Genomic DNA, 20,049 nt, shown 5'->3' with positions numbered 1-20,049 from the left:
TATTTAACATCAAGCAAGTTTTTGTTTGTAAATGAGTTAATATTTTAATTGTTGATTAGTAATAGTCGGTTTAATTATAAACTGAAATTGGGTTAGATGAGAAATGAAATTGAAATTCCATTTAAATCAGAAGTCGAAAATGAGTAATGATTAATAATCCGTCTCCGAAAAACGTCCCTATATATCATCTCTACTTCAATTGAATAATTGTAGTCAATAATTTGAATGATTTACATTTATTTTCCACAATTTTGTATTCTTCTCAAATTCATCACTTTCATAGATAATTCATCAATCAATCTAGACATCACTTCTAATATAAAACTAAAATTATTATTTATCATAAATGTGTGAAATTATTACAAATTGCTATCAAGTTTTCGAAAAGAAATTTTAAGATTGATGGGAACAGCCTTGTTCGGTCATTTAAATAACTTGGTGAGAGAATAATATAATGATTGTGATGATTTTGAGGGTGTGTTTTTTAAAATAAAATAAAAATAATAGTTTTTATAAAAAATGACAATGAATTAAGTAAGTAACCCGCAAACACACTTAAACATTTAAGACAGGAGTTAAATAATCGTTAAGCATCATCTTACTATATTGTTTGTTAATTAAATAAGATATAATTAAATAATTGTTTCTCCTTATTTTAATATTATAAAAAATGTACAAGTTAATTAAAAAAACAAGTAAATTAAGATAATATAATTAACTCAAACATTTAAAACCGATATTTATTACAACTACAATAGAAAAAAATTACAAAATCGGTTTAAACACAATTTTTTATTTAACATAACCTTATATATATATATAACTGAAAAAACTAATAAAATTTTGCTTACATTTTATATTTTCAAATAAAATTCAACACTAAATTTAAATATATTTTAGAAAGAAAAAAAATATAATGGAGATCATATATTTTTAATTATACATGTGTAAATAAATTAAACTAAATTGGACTAATGTAGACGGAAATATTTATACGAATAATTTTCATATATTTAGGAAAATGATTATATTATTTTTTATTTTTATAAATAATAATAATAATAATGACTTGCTAAAGAAAGAAAGAAAAATAAAGCAGGATTCGATGACGTACATTTGAATATTCCGCACCTTTTCTAAGAAGAATTAATTAATTTAATGAAAAAATAAATTTTCTCTCTCTAAAACGCGTACGGCTAGATGAAACGCCGTCGTTTTCCAAACGACTCAGTAAAGTCAATCTCTTCTCTTTTTCCCATCTACGGCCTTCTCCTTCCGTCTCTTCTATATATATATTTACACTAATCATCATTTTCAAATAATCCATCTTTATACAATTCATCATTTTCAAATAATCCATCTCTCTTCAATTTCAATTATACAATTCATCACCACCATTGTTGATTATGCCAAGAAAAGGCATGAGAAGTTTTTGCTTTTCCCCCAAGTCATCTTCATCATTCTCATTCTCTCATCATCCTTCTCCCGGCGCCGGCGATGGAAGTACTTACTCAATAAGATCAAGTTTCTCCGAATCATTCATGGACACAACAATAACTTCAGCAGAAACAATCATCGAGAAATGGAATCCAGACACATCAACCTTCGCTAAAGTCACTTCTCTATTCTACGAAAACAAACGCGAAGCAAAGGATTTCATCAAATCTGTATACGATTTACGCAAGGCAATGCACTTCACCGTCACAGAAGATTCAGCATCAGAGAGACTCGTACGAGCTCAGACATTAATGGCGATCGCGATGAAACGGTTACAGAAGGAATTCTATCAGATTCTATCAATCAATCGTGCTCATCTAGATCCTGAATCTGTTTCCGCTAGATCGTCACGGTTAAGCGGTTCAACAAGGTCAAGCACTTCTGATTACGATCAGGATGATGATAGAGAAGATGAAATCAGGATCGCGAATGAATCCGAAACTGACGATGCTTCTGCTATAGCCATAGCCATGGCGGATCTGAAAACTATAGCGGAATGTATGATTGCTTCTGGATATGGAAAAGAATGCGTGAAGATATACAAGATCATCAGAAAATCAATCGTTGATGAAGGTATATATAAACTCAACGTTGAGAAATTCGGATCTAATCATATACATAAAATGGATTGGGATATTCTAGAGATACGAATATCCAGTTGGTTAAATGCAGTTAAAGTCTGTGTAAACACGTTGTTTAACGGAGAGAGAATCCTCTGCGATCACGTTTTCTCATCATCAGAATCCATCAGAGAATCATGCTTCACAGAGATCACGCGAGAAGGTGCAAATACTGTTTTCGGCTTCGCCGAAAACATCGCCAAGAACATAAAGAAGTCGCCGGAGAAAGTATTCGCCATGCTCGATATGTACACCGTCATCGCCAAGAACTGGCCGGAGATCGACTCCATTTTCTCATTCCAATCAACTTTCCATATCCGATCGCAAGCGGTTAACGCTCTAATCAAGCTCGCGGAGACAGTTCGTATAATCATATCTGAATTCGAGACCTCGATTCTGAAAGATTCAAACAAATCGCGAGTCGCCGGCGCCGGTGTTCATATGTTAACTCTCCATGTAATGAATTACCTATCAATCATCGGCGATTACAGCAGCGTTCTAGCTGACATTTACGCCGACGAACCACCGCCGTCAAAATCATCCTTACCGGAATCATACTTCAGTTTAACAGATCCAGATCACGAATCATCATCATCACCACCGCCAATAACTCTACGAATCGCCAGACTAATCCTCGTTCTCCACTGTAAACTCGACGGAAAAGCAAAACATTACAAAGACGTATCAATTTCCTACCTATTCCTAGCGAACAATTTCCAGCAAGTGATAAAAAAGGTAAGAACATCCAATCTGAAATACCTTCTGGGTGACGATTGGTTATCAAAGCAAGATAATAAAGTGAAGCAATTTGCTGCGAACTACGTACGTCTGGGATGGAGACATGTAATCGAAGCAATACCGTCAGATTCATCGGCGATGTCGCCGGAGGAAGTGAAGGATTGTTTCAAGAGATTCAATTCGGCTTTTGAACAGGCGATTCTTAAGCAATCTGTTTGTGTTGTAATGGATAATGAACTTCGGGATGAGATTAAAGTTGCGATTGGTCAGAAGATTGTGCCGGTTTATAGAGAGTTTTATCGACGAAATAGGTTTGTGATGATTAGAGAAAGAAATTTTGCTCCTCTTCTCCGATTTGCTCCTGAGGATGTTGGAAATCAGCTGTCGGAACTTTTCTTTGCCGGCGCCGGCGCCGGCGGTGATTCGCCTGCTTGGTCTATTCATTCACGGCCGTCGCTGTCTCGTTGAAACTGGTTTGTTTGTTTTATTATTGTTATTATTAATTGTTTTGTGTAGATGTTGAAGAAGATGTTTAAATAATAATAAATAGGATTATTAATATAGGTTGTTAAATGGTTAAGTGGAAATTTTGATTATAAATAAATGCAATCCATATTATGATTGGATTTTATTAATCTCAATTATTATTATAAATTTGGAGCTTTTTATGGGGTAAAATGAAATGATGGAATTTAAAAAAAAAAAAATCGGTTAGAGACTACTTATTGTTAAAATTAAAATTAAAATAAAATTTTGTTTTAACGTTACATAAATTTTTAACTTATTATTTATGTGATATTTATAAATAAGTTATCTATATTAAAAAGATTAATATCACTAATTTAATTATATAATTTTAACTAATAAGGAGTTTTGACAATTAAATTTTAGAGAATTAACTGTCAATTTTTTTTTTCTGAAATTTGATAATTAAATTAATGATATTATTATTTTTTATTTTTTTACAAGTTTTATGTAAATAATAAGTTAATAGAGTTTAAAACAATTAAGAAAAAAAATGATTTTCTTGTCATTTTAACAATGAAATTCTCATGTTCATAAGGTTTGAAAAAGGATATTCAAAATTTCATTTAATTACTATAAAGTGTTTCATTTTACAATTCAACATCTTTAACAAATATTACTAGGTTATCACTCAAATTTATTTAGTTGGATTGGTATAAGTTTATTTGAATGTATAATTTTTTTTTATTGATTTGTTATATATATATATATATATAAAGTCATTGTCTACTTTAAGAAAATGTGTATTAAGTTCAACTTTGCACTGTCAATGTTTATCTATGTACTAACCTAATTAAAATGGAACCTTAAACTTAAATAAACAATCACAAAAATGATAAATATAATATAAAGAAGATGAATGAAAAAGAAATGTAATAAGATATAATAAAGCCTTATTTGGATTTGACTTTTTTTTTCTTAATTTGGAGAAAATAATAATAATGATTGATAATGATTTTTAGTCGCGGTAGATTTGATTGGTAAAATGATTAAACGATATTAATATTTGATTAGTTTGAATTATTTAAATAAATTCAACCCAACTCTAACTTTGAATACGTTTGTTTTTCGTTTATTCCTTCATATTTATTTGTATTGTTTGACCAAAAAAATAAAATAAAAAATCAATAAATATATTTGTGGACAAAATTAACCACATAGTCCATACCCTAAATACACCCACACAATTTAAACATATCTACCTACTATTAATAATATTAATGAAACATGAATTACAAGAAATTAAATCTTTCACAATATATAGAACTCTTGATCATCAATTCATCATCAACTTCTTTTGGTTTAACTTTATTATGAAACTGTGGGTGACACTGCAATAAAATTTAATGTATTATATTATAAATAGAGTTTTTTATTTATCATTATTATTTTATAGTTACAATTTCTTAAAATATATTTAAATATACTCTTACAAACATGAATAAATATAGAATATGAAAAGGATATATTATACCTTTTACTCATTTAGTAAGATTATAATAAATTTATTTTAAGCTCAAGTTTTGTTTTCTCTTTTCCTTTTTTTTAAACCCTAGTTCATAAATCGTTATCTTCATCGTCGAAACTTTCTTCGGTTGAATGACACCATTAAAAACTAATTTCAGACACAAACCTCATTGATGGTCCCTCGATATGAACATTGATATATGATTGTAATAATTCCAAAAGATCATTGAAAATGAAATAAATGTGACAATACGGGGACCAAGAGGGGTCATACATGCGGCTGAGAATAAATGTAATATATAAAAATCAACTTCAAAATTGTCATATTTAGTTATTAATTCATATACTTTAAAGGACTAGGTTGATTCAGTCTTTAAATGCAATAAATTTTCATGATATTTAGTTTATTTGAATGAGAATCAAATCGCTAGGTGTGTTTGATAAACTTTTTTCACTAAAAATAATTTGCTAAACATTTATGTTTGATTTTATTTATACGCGTCAACTTATTCGTAATCAGGGTGAATCTATGTTAGCTTACCCAAAAAGAAAAAAGATTACGCTAAAATTTTAACATATCCTTTTAATTTCTATTTTTTTAATTATGAAGAATTAACATTACACTCCACTCTTATTAAAAACGCTTATAGTAAAAATTGAACCCGTAACATTTTATCATTTAAGTGAATTATTTCCACTATAATTTAATTCTTTTAGTATTTAATTCTCAAAAATAGATAATAACTTACGTTGATCTACAGGTTCATTCATAATTTCCCCCCAAAATATCATGCCAATTCGTCATTTTCATAATTATTATGCAATCGCAGTTTATTTGTACGTATTTATTGGACAAAACAAACTAACCCTAAAATATTAGTCAATTGTTAAATTAATCCCCCATTAAACAAATGAAGTCAAGAAGCTCTAGACCGCAACGTTCTACACATTTGACCATAATTTATTTATTTATTTATTTTATAAAATAATAAATAAGTGGAACATTTCAATTATAAGACAAACCAAAAAAATATAATTTTCTAACTATCCCTTTCTTTAGGGAACTATACAAGAAAAAAAAATGAAAAAAAAATAAATCACCACGTCATCATCAATATATATTCTATATTCACATTGAGATCATTAATAGATATATATTAATATTTAGTATAAATTTATAAGTATTTAATTTAATCTTGCGTGTTTTATTTTGTCTCTTTTCATTGATATTTTTTTATGTGTTTTGATGGTAGGTTGTTTTTCTTTATTTGTTCTTATATTAATTAATCCATGGGTGTATTTTAAATAATTTTATAGTAATTCATGTCACAGTTTGACTTATATTTTGTTAATTTTTCAAATGAAAAAATTAGCTATATTTTGGAAATGGTATAAAAGTTTGTTGTGATTATTGAAACAATTATGAAAATAAACTAGCTAACAAATGTATTGTTTAAAAAAATTATTAGATTAGTAATATAAGAATTGAAATTAAAATTAACATACACTTACATGTTTAATTTCAATTTATATGTTTGTTGGACTATTTAAAAGTAAAATTTAGAATTGGAAATAAAAATTCAATAAAATTCAAATTAATGTGATTATATAATTCTTAATTTTACTTTTCTTAACTTGTTTTCAAATTTCAATTTCAATATTATTATTTTTATTTATTTCAAACCAAACGTATTAATTTATCATTTATAATATTATTAACATATATTTTGAATTTAGGACGTTACATCACCCTCACTTTCAAATTAAGACACTCACCTTTCTAGTAAATTGTATCGAACTAACATCTTAATAATATTTATTCAAATTATTTTTAAAAAGCATAAGAATTGAAATTAATTCTAATTATTGTGGAGATGAAATTACAATTTTAATGACAATTTCAAATTGAATTTCTTTCGCTCAATTGCATTTTTAGGGTAATTCAAGAAGATCTATAGTTTGATTATTACTAAAAAAAAAATAAAAAAAAAATGACTTAAGTTAAAACAAAAGATAATAATTTTAAGAGTAATGATTAGTCTCCGTCATAAAAACACCCTATATAATTTAAGAGTCATCATCAAATGATATTAAACCTAACCAAAATTTTGAAGCAGAAACATTTAATTTTATTCAGAAATATATTTATATATATATATTCATTGACCATTATTTATTTTGTTGATTTTTTTTTGACAAATTAAATAGTGGTAATTATGATGGTGGGTGAGGACTGTTGTTTGCTGTTTTGATGGGAAATTTGATGAAATGGCCCCCATAACAGGGGAAATTCCAAAAAGGGCCCCGCCTACTAAAGTTGGCAAAAAGGGCCCTTTTGCCCCGCGAAATGTCGGAAATACCCCTTCGGCGCCATTTCTTACGCTCAAAGACGCGTATTATCAATCACGCGATTTAATCTAAATCGCGTGAGTTCATCACCGCGATTTAGATGAAACGCGTGATTGGCAATTCGCGTTTTTAAATGTACGCGATTTACCATGCACGCGATTTAATCTAAATCGCGGTGATGAACTCACGCGATTAAGATTAAATCGCGTCCATGGTAATTCGCGCACTTTAGTCGTATATATAAGTTTTCGGCCCTAATTTAAAACAAAACCTCCCCGATTCTCCCTCCCACTCCGACTGCGGCCGACTTTCCATTCCCACATCCATCAAGATCATCGTTCCTCAACATCATTGTTCCTCAACATCATCGTTCCTCAACATCATCGAGATCCTTCCAACATCATCGTTCTTCAACATCATCAGGTCAGTTTAGGGCTTAGGGTTTAGACTTAGGTTTTGATGTATATTTACCGTTTATATTCATGGATATGGATGTATTTAGGGTTAAAGGATTGGTTTTGATGTATATTATGCCGTTTCCTATGTATATCGAAGTATTTAGGTTTAGGGTTAGGTTTTGATGTATATTTACCGTTTATATTCATGGATATTGGTGTATTTAGGGGTAAAGGTTTGGTTTTGATGTATATTATGCCGTTTCCTATGTATATCGAAGTATTTTGGTTTAGGGTTAGGTTTCGATGTATATTCTGCCATTTATATGGATGTATTTAGGTTTAGGGTTTGGTTTTGATGTATATTATGCTGTTTATAATCGATATTGATGTATTTAGGTTTAGGGTTAGGTTTTGATGTATATTTTGCCATTTATATTGATAGATATTATAGTATTTATGTATAGGGTTAGGTTTCGATGTATATTCTGCCATTTATATTCATGGATATTGTTGTATTTAGGGTTTAAGGTTTGGTTTTCCTATATATACTGATTGATTGTTGATTTTCAATTACATGAATATTGTATGGTTAGCTATTGATGTATATTCTGCTGTTTATAATGATGGATATTGTAGTATTTAGATCATGAGCTGCCGTTGTGGTTTTCTCAGTTCGTTCAACAAAATGGTATGTATTAAAATGGTTGTTAATAAAATTGTTTTCTCAGTTCGTTCAACTCTTCTTTTTTTATAATATGCAGGCAACAAACACTGTTATGACCTTATGTCCCAATCAATTATCACCTGAAAATAATGTATGTTCTATTCTCTCTACTATGTCCATATTAACTAGTTTTGTATGTAATAACCATTATATTATTGTTTTACACAGTTGTTGATAGTTGAATTTGCTCGCACTTTTGGTGCAAGGGTGTCTCCGAAGTGGAGAGAAGATGTAACTCATGTTATTGCTTACACTGATCCCAATGGTGCATGCGGCCGAACTCAAAAAGTATTGAAGGCAATTCTGAACGGGAAATGGGTCCTTACTATTGATTGTGAGTCTCTGTTAACACGATTATTTTCATACATATTTCTGTTACATTAGTTTAAAAATTATTTTCATACACATTTGTTTAGGGATAAAATCATCATTGAAAACCGAAAACTGTGTTGATGAGGAACCTTATGAGGTTAAACATGATAATCATGGAGCCCAAGGTGGTCTTAGAAAAGGCAGACTTCTGTTGTTGAATAATGTGAGTTTGGTATTATTCCTCCTATCTGTACTTTTTCTTATTTTGCATGATAACTGAAATTATCTTCTTTGTTGGTTTTTCAGCGTTCGAAACTGTTCGACGGTTACATTTTTATATTTGTAGGGAATTTCAACACACTATACAAACAGGATCTCACTGAGTTAATAGTTGCTGGAGGTGGTAGTATTAAAGAATCGGATAATCCAGATTATCCATTTGCTGAGCCAAGGGATGCGAAAACTATAATAGTATACTTGGAGATAGACAGCAGGTATCGATCAATTGAAGAAAAGGATTTTGATGTTCTCCCCGACAATTGGCTTTTTGAGACAGCGGCTGCTCTGTCAAGCATATTGGATGAACATGTTGTTCCTCATACAAAGTTGCTTCAATCTGTTGCTGCTTGTGATTTGCAGCATTTGCTTACTTAATTTGGAGTTGTTTAGACTTATTGTTCTTCTTCTATTTATGGGTTATTTATGATATTTATGATATTTTTGGTTTGTAACAATACTTAATTTGGATATTTATGATTTATGGTGGTTTATATTACTGAATATTCTTCTATTTATGCTTTATTACTTATGTTAACAATATCATAACTTATCCTCATAACTCACGCGTATTGTGTATAATCAAACAACAAGGAACAATGTTGTTATTCGCCACATAACTCAAACAACAAGGAACAATGTTGTTATTCACGCATATTCTCCACATAACTCAAACAACAAGGAACGAGGAACAATGTTGCTATTCACGTGTTTCATCTAAAACGCGTGAATAAACTCACGCGTTTTAGATGAAACGCGTGAATATCAACACATTAAAACGCGTGAGTTTATTCACGTGTTTTAGATGAAACACGTGAATGCATTTCACATTAAAACGCGTGAGTTTATTCACGTGTTTTATATGAAACACGTGAATAACAATTCACGTCTTTCATCGTATATATTATTTTGGTGCCCTAATTTATAACAAAACCACGAATCCTTAATTTCCCCTTCTCTCTTCTCTCGCTTTCGCCACTCCGACTCGACCCTCCCCTGAAGAACTCGACCACGAGCAGCAGCAGCGGACGACTACGACGACACCACGATACCCTGAAGAACCCGACCACGAGCAGCAGCAGCTTACCCACTACTCTTCGTACTCAAAATGGGTATGTTTATGTAATATTTAAAATGCTATTCAAATAAAGTAAGGGTAATTTGTGGATGATTGAAATGATTTGATTACGTAAACACTCTTAGTTATCATTACTAAGAGAGTAAGATAGATGAGAGATTCAGATAGAAGAAATGAATTGAATTGAAAGGAAGAATAATATCTGAAATTGTTTATCATCAAACCCTAACCTGTACTTCTATGGCTTGTTTCTTATATATTGAACCTTGGCTTATTTATTAACAATGATGATAAATTTTGAACTTGATAGAGTATAAAGCTGGGTATATATATGGTTTTGGTATAAACAGTCTTTACTCAATCATATTTCTGTTATTTGATAGTAATTCTGTTATTTTTGTTGTGCTTAATTTATGGTAATGTTGTTGAACTTTTTTGAATTCTTGTGATGTTGTTGAAATGGTTTCAATTCTTGTGATGTTGTTGAACTGTTTTCAATTGCAGCTCAAGTACCTGTACTTCTTTACTTTGATGGAGAGTGGAAAACTACGGACGATCTTACTCATTTTTCTGCAAAGTCAAACAGCGGTATGATTGTTCCCCAAAATTCTACTTATGCCCAATTAGTTGATCAAATTTATTCTGCTACCGATGTTGACAAATCTAGATATGATTTATTGCTTCAAGCCAAGTATAATGCTCCTGGCATGATTGCCAAATTTTCTTATATAACTGATATAAAAAAAGATGTGGATGTGGAGTTCTTTTTACATGAAGCAGTTTCAGTCCACAACCGCACTCCATTGTGTGTATCCTTAGTAGAGAAATCACTACCAACTCAAGAAAGTGTAGCTGTTCCAGAAATTGATGACCCCGACGTCTTCCCGATGCAGCGTGAGGTTTTCTTTGAAAATGACATTGAAGATGAACATTTGCGTCTGAATGTGGGGGATGATGCTGATGATGATTGGGTTCCTATTACCCAACCTAGTAGTTTTGATTGGGTTCCTAGTACCAATCCAAATGCAAGCGGTTCTTGGGTTCCTAGTACACAACAAAACAATGTTGTTGTTCGTACTCAACCAAGCTGCAGTGAATGGGTTGCTAGTAACATACCAAGTAGTGAAAATCGTTTACATGAGGCAGTAAGTACCGGAATCGGATTGGAAGTCAGTTCTTTGTTTGAGAATAAAAAAGAACTTCAGCTGAGGTTATATAAATATGCCATGACTAATCATTTTGAATTCAAAGTGTTGAAGTCAAAAAAAGAACTTTGGGTTGTGAAATGTTTGGATAAGAATTGCAAGTGGAGACTGCGTGCTGTCAGAGTAAATTCCTCGGAAATGTTTGAGATTCGTAAATTCGTAAAAGATCATACCTGTTCAATTGTGACGAGGCAAGAGAATCAAAGGCCAGCACCAGCATGGGTGTTTGGGGAATGCATGAAGAGCAAGTACATGGACCATCACCATGACCACATGCCCAAGAAAATAATGGAAGACATACAGACTACTTACGGAATAAAGTTGTCTTATAATAAGGCTTGGCGGTCTAGAGAAAAGGCCCTAATGGCGGTGCGAGGAACTGTAGAAGATTCTTACGGTAAATTGCCATCATACCTGTACATGTTGGAGAAGAACAATCCGGGTACCATAACAGACATCCAGACGGATGAGCACGGTCATTTCAGGTATATGTTCATGTCCTTAGGCTGCTCAATTAGGGGTTTCAAAAACTGTTGTCGTCCAGTATTGTGCGTCGATGCGAGTTTTCTTAAGCACAAGGTTGGAGGTCAGCTATTGGTGGCGATAGCATTAGATGCGAATGAACAACTATATCCTGTTGCATTCGGCGTTGTTGATTCTGAAAATAACAACTCCTGGACTTATTTCATGCAAAAACTTAGAGATGCAATTGGATTGGTTGATGATCTCGTGTTTGTATCTGATAGACACCCAAGCATCGCCAATGCCTTGTGTGCTGTTTTCCCAGAAGCTGACCACGGTGCGTGCACATATCATATCAAGATGAATATTATGGCCAAATTCAAAACCGATCACTGCCACGCCGAGTTTGGTTTGGCTTCTCAAGCATACACAATCTTGAAGTTTAATCAGCATTTTGACAAGATCAATGCTAAGGACCCTCGTATTGCTATGTATTTGGCAGATATTGGGTTTGAGAGATGGAGTCGTGCATTTTTTCCGGGTAAACGATACAATCAAATGACAAGTAATTACGCTGAGAGCTTCAATAGTCAAAGTAGGGAAGCTAGAAAGTATCCCATATCAATCTTAGCTGATTATTTAAGATTCACATTACAAGATTGGTTTAACAGTCGAAGAGAAAAAGCTTCCAATCACAATGAACGTTTATCTTTTTATTATGAAAAGTTCTTACGTGATCAAGCTGAGAAGGCCAGATTATATAACGTTCATCCACTTAACCGTTTCGAGTTTTATGTCCATGACGGTGAATCTGATTATAAAGTTGACTTGAGAGGAATGAGTTGTAGTTGTAGGGTTTTTGATGTATCTGGTCTTCCTTGCACTCATGCCCTGGCTGCTTCACGTACCCATAGATTGGATGCCTATGAGTTCTGCTCAAGGTTTACTTTAGATTATTTGCTATTGAATTTATCTAACTAACTTTATTTCTCACATGTTCAATTGTTATGTTTCAGGTATTACTCAAGTGAAATGTGGGTCAATGCTTACGCGGAAACAATATATCCAGTTTGTCATGAAGAGTATTGGGATATTCCAGAACATATCAAGCAACGAGTGTGCCTTAAACCACCTGTTAAGGTTAAGAAAGGGCGTCCTCAAACAAAGCGTAGGTCATCCCAAGGTGAAATTCGTAAGGTGCCGAGAAGATGTAGCTCATGTGGTGGTCAGGGTCACAACAGGGCAACATGCAAATCAGTAATGCCTGCACCCTCTACTGCAAGAGCTGCAAGAGCATCATCATCTCAGCCGCCATCATCTCAGCCACAAACATGAATATTGTCTGTGCAATTTTGAATATTGTCTGTGCAATGGTGAATTTTGTATACTGATTATTGTTGTTGGTTTTCGAATATTGTATGCTGATTGATTGTTGTTGGTTTTCGAATATTGTATGGTGATTGAAATTTGTATACAGATATTTCCATACAGGTTGGCCATACAGTGAGTGACTCACGCATATATATTGCACAATGCTAATTCACGTGTATTGTAATATAATTCACGTGTATAATTCACGTGTATTGTAATGTAATTCACGTGTATTGTAATATTACAATACGCGTGAGTCATATTGTAATACACGTGAGTTATGAATCACGCGTATTACAATACACGTGAATTATATTACAACCACGTGAATTATATTACAACCACGTGAATTATATTGGGATATTCCAGAACATAAGACACGTAATACACGTGAATTATATTACAATACACGTGAAATAATTCAGTGTTTACAAAACAATATACAACAATAATTCAGTGTTTACAAAACATGTTACAACAATAATTCAGTATTTACAAAACAATATACAACAATAATTCAGTGTTTACAACTTCATGGCTCTAAAATCTGGTGGTACAACCTGACTGCCCACTTTTCTCTATATACTTGCATATTCTTTGATATGCAATTTTCTATACCAAGTTTAGCAGTCAGGTACTCTAAATACATTAATACAAAAACGCCACAGTCCCCACTCCATTCTGCTTTTGGTACTTCAGGGTGTGGGATTCTATGAAATCTAAAAGTTTCATTTTTCATGTTAGGATACCTGGCCATTTCAACTTCAGACATTGCTTTATGAAGGAAGGGCGGCAACATCTCACAAATGGCTTTCATGTATTTTCCGAATTCTTCATCATTGAAAATTGTCTGATCGCAATCATAAACATCAATTCTCCATTCTTGCAATCGAATAACACACAGTACCCAGTGTAGGTTGTTGAGGTTGAGGGGGAAGTAAATAACATCAACACTGCTCCAACCGGGCATATGTTTATCTTCTCTACCCCAGTGGTAGTGGTAAAAGACGTCAGAGAAAGTATGGCCTTCTGGTTTTTCTGGATCAACCGAGTCAGCAACAAAATCGTCATAGTATGAAGTAACCAAAGGGCCAAACTGGCAATCTAAGATGGTGAAATCCTCCGGGTACGACTTAGGGTAGGCGACTGCTCTTGCTCTTAGCAGACAAATTGCTGCATTCATCTCCACATCAGTTAGCCACTTATTTAACCTCACAATTGTAGTGAAGAACTTAAGGTCTCCAGCACCATCAGGGAGTTGAACGTCTTTAAATTTAGCCCCTTTCGCAAATTCTTTCCTGAACTCTTTCCTCAGTTGCTCATTACAAGTCGACATAGGATCGACAACAATCGTCTTCTTTCTTGGCCGAGGGACGACATAGGGACTAAGTACAGCTTTCGACGCCGTCCTCTTTCTCTTAAATAGGATGTGGGATGCATCTTCCAGTACCACCACATCCTCATCTATCCGCTTGTCCTCCTTCTTCTCTTCCTTCTTCTGCACAACGAAATGATCGTCCACCTTCTTCTGCACCACCCTCCTACCCCTCTGCACCCCCTTCCTACCCCTCTGCACCCCCTTCCTACCCCTCTGCACCCCCTTCCTACCCCTCTGCACAACGAAATCATCGTCCACCTACAAAGAAATCATTGAATTAGGCAACAAAAGTCTTCAATTAGTCCAAATGCAAGAATTGCATACCTCATCTTCATTATCCTCCACCCTCTGCACCACCCTCCTACCCCTCTGCACCCCCTTCCTACCCCTCTTCACAACGAAATCCTCTTCCACCTCCTCTTCCACCTTCTCTTCAACCTTCTCTTCCATATCATCTTCATTATCTTCCACCTGCTTCTCCACCTGCTTCTCCACCTGCTCCTCCACCTGCTCCTCCACCTGCTCCTCCACCTTCTCCTCCAAATTCCCAACATTCTCCATTTCCTACAAAAACCAGCAAAGCCCTTCAATCAGTCCAAAAGCAAGAAATAGGCAAAGTGCGCGAATTGCACCAAATGCATGAAATGCATACCTCGGTATTGTGTTCCCCATCTTGAGCTGTGTTCTCCATTTCCAACAAAAGCCCATCCTACAAAAACCAGCAAAGCCCTTCAATCAGTCCAAAAGCAAGAAATAGGCAAAGTGCGCGAATTGCACCAAATGCATGAAATGCATACCTCGGTATTGTGTTCCCCATCTTGAACTGTGTTCTCCATTTCCAACAAAAGCCCATCCTACAAAAACCAGCAAAGCCCTTCAATCAGTCCAAAAGCAAGAAATAGGCAAAGTGCGCGAATTGCACCAAATGCATGAAATGCATACCTCAGTATTGTGTTCCCCATCTTGAACTCTCTTCTCCATTTCCAAATACCCAACATTCTCCATTTCCTACAAAAATCAGCAAAGCCCTTCAATTAGTCCAAAAGCAAGAAATAGGCAAAGTGCGCGAATTGCACCAAATGCATGAAATGCATACCTCGAAATTTTTTTCTCCATCTTGAACTGTCTTCTCCATTTCCATCAAAAGCCCATCCTACAAAAACCAGAAAAGCACTTCAATTAGTCCAAATGCAAGAAATAGGAAAAGTGCGCGAATTGCACCAAATGGAAGAAATATTAAAAGTGCGCGATTTGCAACAAATGGAAGAAATGCATACCTCGAAATTTTTTTCCCCATCTACAACTGTCTGCTCTTCATTTACATTGTCCTCCCCCTCCCCAACAGTGGTTTTCTCCAAGAGACCAACAATTTCTTCCTCCTGTCCATCCTACAATAAACAGAAAAGCCCTTCAATTAGTCCAAATGCAAGAAATATGAAAAGTGCGCGAATTGCACCAAATGCAAGAAATGCATACCTCATTATTTTTAACACCATCTTCAACTGTCTTCTCTTCATTTTTATTGTCCTCCTCAGCATTATTTTTCTCCCCAAGCCCAACAATTTCTTCCTCCTGTCCATCCTACAATAAACAGAAAAGCCTTCAATAAGTCGAAATGCAAGAAATGCACCAATTATACAAATGCAAGGAAATGCAAGAAATACATACCTCAACTTCATTATCCTCCACAAGCCCAACATTGTCTTTCTCCAAAATCAGCACATCATTGTCTTCCTCTTGTCCATCCTACAATAAACAGAAAAGCCTTCAATTAGTCGAAATGCAACAAATGCACTAATTATCCAAATTCAATGAAATACAAGAAATACATACCTCAACTTCATTCTCCTCCACAAGCACAGCATTGTCTTTCTCCAAAATCACCACATCATTGTCCTCAGTGTTCACCACATCATTCTCCCCTTGCTGTAGTTGCTTTAACATACGTTTAATGAGAATTATGTCATCTCTCATTTCGGTTTTGATGAGACTTATTTCATTTCTCATTTCAGTTTTGAAGAGAGTCAGTTCGTTTCTCATTACAGTTTTGAATTCATTTAGCTCCTTCGAAAGTTGATCCAATCTACATCTATCGTGGGGAGTTGTTGCTGTTGGAGTTGGGGGAGAGGATTCTTCGTCTTCGTCTTCTTCTTCTTCTTCGTCTTTTCTACTCGTGGCGCTCTCGACAGAATAAGAGCTGCTGGTGCTGGTGCTGGGGGTAGGGTTGCGGGTTCTTCTCTTTGTGGAAGGTTTGGCTTTGGCTGGAGTAATTTGTCTTTTCTTCCTCATGACAGTTTTTTTATGAGGAACTCCATCGTCAATATCTCCAAATTTCCTCTTTCTGCAGTCAAGATCAAAAAAGACATCATAAACATTACCTCCCATATCTTCGAAGTCATCCCCAGCATATAAGATCTTCTCTTCTTCAGACAATTCCATTTGCTTAACAATCGTGCCTTGCAGGGCAGTTTGAAGATCAGAGGCAGTGCTCTTCCTCTTTGATTTGTACTGTATTATTCTTGGGCAGACAGGCTCTTCAGTTTGAAGCGTCGTTTTAATTGCAAGATTGGGGACAAAAGTTTGGATCACCTCATAAGTCCACACTTGTAAGGCTAGTGCGAACCCATATACGGTATAAGAAACATCGACATCTTTGTCTTTGTCTTTGTTCTTCTTCCCCGAGGCGGCATCCTTCTTCTGCAGATACAGCTTCCTGTAGCGATCAAGGTCTCTGGACAAACCCTTCATGGTTGCTCTAAAGGCCACCTTTCCCCATGGAAAATTGAGGAAGGTGTCGATGTCATCGACCATGCTGAAGAGTTTCATATTTATTATCCTCCTCGGGTCAAGGGCAAAGAGATAATGGGAAACAAGGTATACCAGCCCCAATTTCCATGCATCTTCCCTATCAGAGCAGGACAGGAATTTTGAATGAAGGTCTCCTATTCTAATAAGTGGAGTACGTTTAAAATATTTAAGAACCAAACTTGGAGATTCTTCAACCTGGTTGAAAATTGTTTGCTCAGTAGGGAATCTCCCAAAATTGAGACCTGTAACCAATGCAAACTCCCTCATCCCGAAGCACAGCTCTTCTCCATTCACAAGGAACTTCATCTCCATAGAATTTGAGCTGGACTTCCTGAGGAGCATGTGGTGTATAATCATTCCTGAGAAACGCAGTAACGGGTGCCCTTTGAATAAGAATCTGAATTGGGTTTGCTCTACCCTTTCAGTTAGATTCATCTTGGCAAACTTGGCAGCAATATTTCCCATATTGGTTTTCCAGGATACCCTCCCAGCAAACTCGGGTAGTGTAGTGGACTCCATCTACAAAACAAGGAAGAAGATGGGATCACCATGATAATTAGCAAAACAAAATAAGTATTTAATTAAATAGTAAGACCAACAACAAAAATGGAACAGAATAAATCATGACAGAAAATAGTTTGGTCCAGTTCAATCATAGCATCTAGTGTATAGATGCACATATATATTCCCGAGTCATCCACTCATCAAAAAGGATTTTACAATCAATGTATTCAATATAAGAACACTCATCTAGATGCAGCCTCCAATTAAACATATTAACACTTGATCAACTTTTAGAAATGCATTCAATCAAGGTAAAAGTGAAAGATATATTTGCTTCCTATAGCAAGTGCAATATGGTCCAAGAAAGTGAACATACAGTGTGAATCATTTATGGCTTTTGATTCAGCACGGCAAATTAGGAGCACGTGTTGACTAAATTTCTTAATATAACATCGAAACCTGTCTCATTGGCATTCTAATAAGGTGCAGTAAAGCAGCAAAAGTTAAACCCTAACCCTAAATACCATTTCTTCACAAGCACATAACAAACACGAAACCTGTCTCATTGACATTCTATTAAGGTGCAGTAAAGCAGCAAAAGTTAAACCCTAACCCTAAATACCATTTCTTCACAAGCACATAACAAAAACGGAAATGTCATTTCATAAACGAGAAATGAATGAATAAGCGTGAAATGCATGCATGCAGAATAAGAACACTGATACAATACTCGTCATATACCCTAAAAGCATTTACACACATAAACGAAACCAGAACCAAACCCTAAACCCTAAATACATCAATATAAATCAATATAAACGGAATAATACACATCAAAACCTAACCCTAAACCCTAAACCCTAAACTCACCGGAATATGTCAAAAAGACGGTGGAAAGACGATGATGTCGAATAGACGGTGGAAAGTCGAAGATGTTGGACGAGGAACGATGTTGAGGAACGATGATCTTGATCGATGTTGAAGGAAGTCGGCAGTTGAGAAGACGTGGTTTTGGAAGTCGGAGTGGGAGGGAGAATCGGGGAGGTTTTGTTTTAAATTAGGGCCGAAAAGTAATATATACGACTAAAGACGCGATTTACCATGGACGCGATTTAATCTGAATCGCGTGAGTTCATCACCGCGATTTAGATTAAATCGCGTGCATGGTAAATCGCGTACATTTAAAAACGCGAATTACGAATCACGCGTTTCATCTAAATCGCGGTGATGAACTCACGCGATTTAGATTAAATCGCGTGATTGATAATTCGCGTCTTTGAGCGTAAGAAATGGCGCCGAAGGGGTATTTCCGACATTTCGCGGGGCAAAAGGGCCTTTTTTGCCAACTTTAGTAGGCGGGGGCCCTTTTTGGAATTTCCCCTGTTATGGGGGCCATTTCATCAAATTTCCCGTTTTGATGAGTCAGACCAACAAATTAATCTAACACATGCATCAAGTCTTCTTCAAGACCACAAAATCTTTTGAAAAAATAAAATAAAAACTCACACACACACACACAAAATCTATGTTCAATTTTGAATTTGTTACATCAAATTCTCATTTTCTTCTTAAACAAAGTTTATAATTAATTTAATAAAGTGTTGATTACAATTACATGAATCTAGCTAGCACCAATCAAATGAGCCTTTGTTTAAAAAACCAAATATATGATCATGGCATGATTTAAATAAAAGGTTGTGTTAATATACTTTAGAGAATAAACCCGGTCACAAAAAAAAATATCGATATACAAAAGTGAAAGACTAATTTACTCGACTTTGTTCTGAGTTATTTGAGCAATTCCACGTTGTATCCTTAGGATTAGTCGATTGGGAGAAGTTTCAACCTAAAAATTTATCTTTCTTTGAGTTTATTTGAGCCATAAAAGAAATATGGCACAAATTTCATTCATCCTAAACAATAAAAAATAAATCAATTTAATCAAATAAATATTAATCTTTATTTTATATTAATAGATGTCTAAAATAATTCATCCTATCAATGAGACCATGCAAATGCCCCCATCTTATAAAATTAAACATAAGGATCTAAAGTCCATGTTATTTGGATATTTAAAATGACTTTGACAAAGCATTATGACAAATATAACAACGTTTTTTTCGTAATATTGAAAAACAAAACGTGTTCAAATACGCCATACTAATTAAGCTTTTATTCCGATGAGCAATATTGGTCACGTTTATACGCTGTGAGCCGAATATTTAATTGGTTGTATCATTCGGACGAGGAACTTATTGCCACCCGGTATGATATTGTTGTAAATGGTCCATGTAGAATTGTTTTGATCATGTTTAGGATTAAAATAAAAAATACATT

At 34.3% G+C, this 20,049-nt stretch overlaps 1 protein-coding gene across 1 annotated transcript; it reads left to right on the top strand.

The window, feature by feature from the left end:
* Positions 1–1,314: 1,314 nt before the first annotated feature.
* LOC124944008 (exocyst complex component EXO70H1-like) lies at positions 1,315–3,496 on the top strand. The gene has a single exon (XM_047484468.1). It carries the CDS (start codon positions 1,407–1,409, stop codon positions 3,321–3,323), a length of 1,917 nt encoding a protein of 638 aa, XP_047340424.1. The 5' UTR covers positions 1,315–1,406; the 3' UTR covers positions 3,324–3,496.
* The last annotated feature ends 16,553 nt before the right edge of the window (positions 3,497–20,049 follow it).

The sequence above is a fragment of the Impatiens glandulifera genome, chromosome 6 (genome assembly GCF_907164915.1).
Source record: "Impatiens glandulifera chromosome 6, dImpGla2.1, whole genome shotgun sequence".
Lineage (NCBI taxonomy): Eukaryota > Viridiplantae > Streptophyta > Magnoliopsida > Ericales > Balsaminaceae > Impatiens > Impatiens glandulifera.
Note: the sequence above shows the minus strand (reverse complement) of the source record. Positions and strands in the feature narration are given on the sequence as shown.

Bases quoted from the DNA above. Each gene is read 5' to 3' on its own strand.
- LOC124944008 (XM_047484468.1), top strand. From the start codon at position 1,407: ATGCCAAGAAAAGGCATGAGAAGTTTTTGCTTTTCCCCCAAGTCATCT.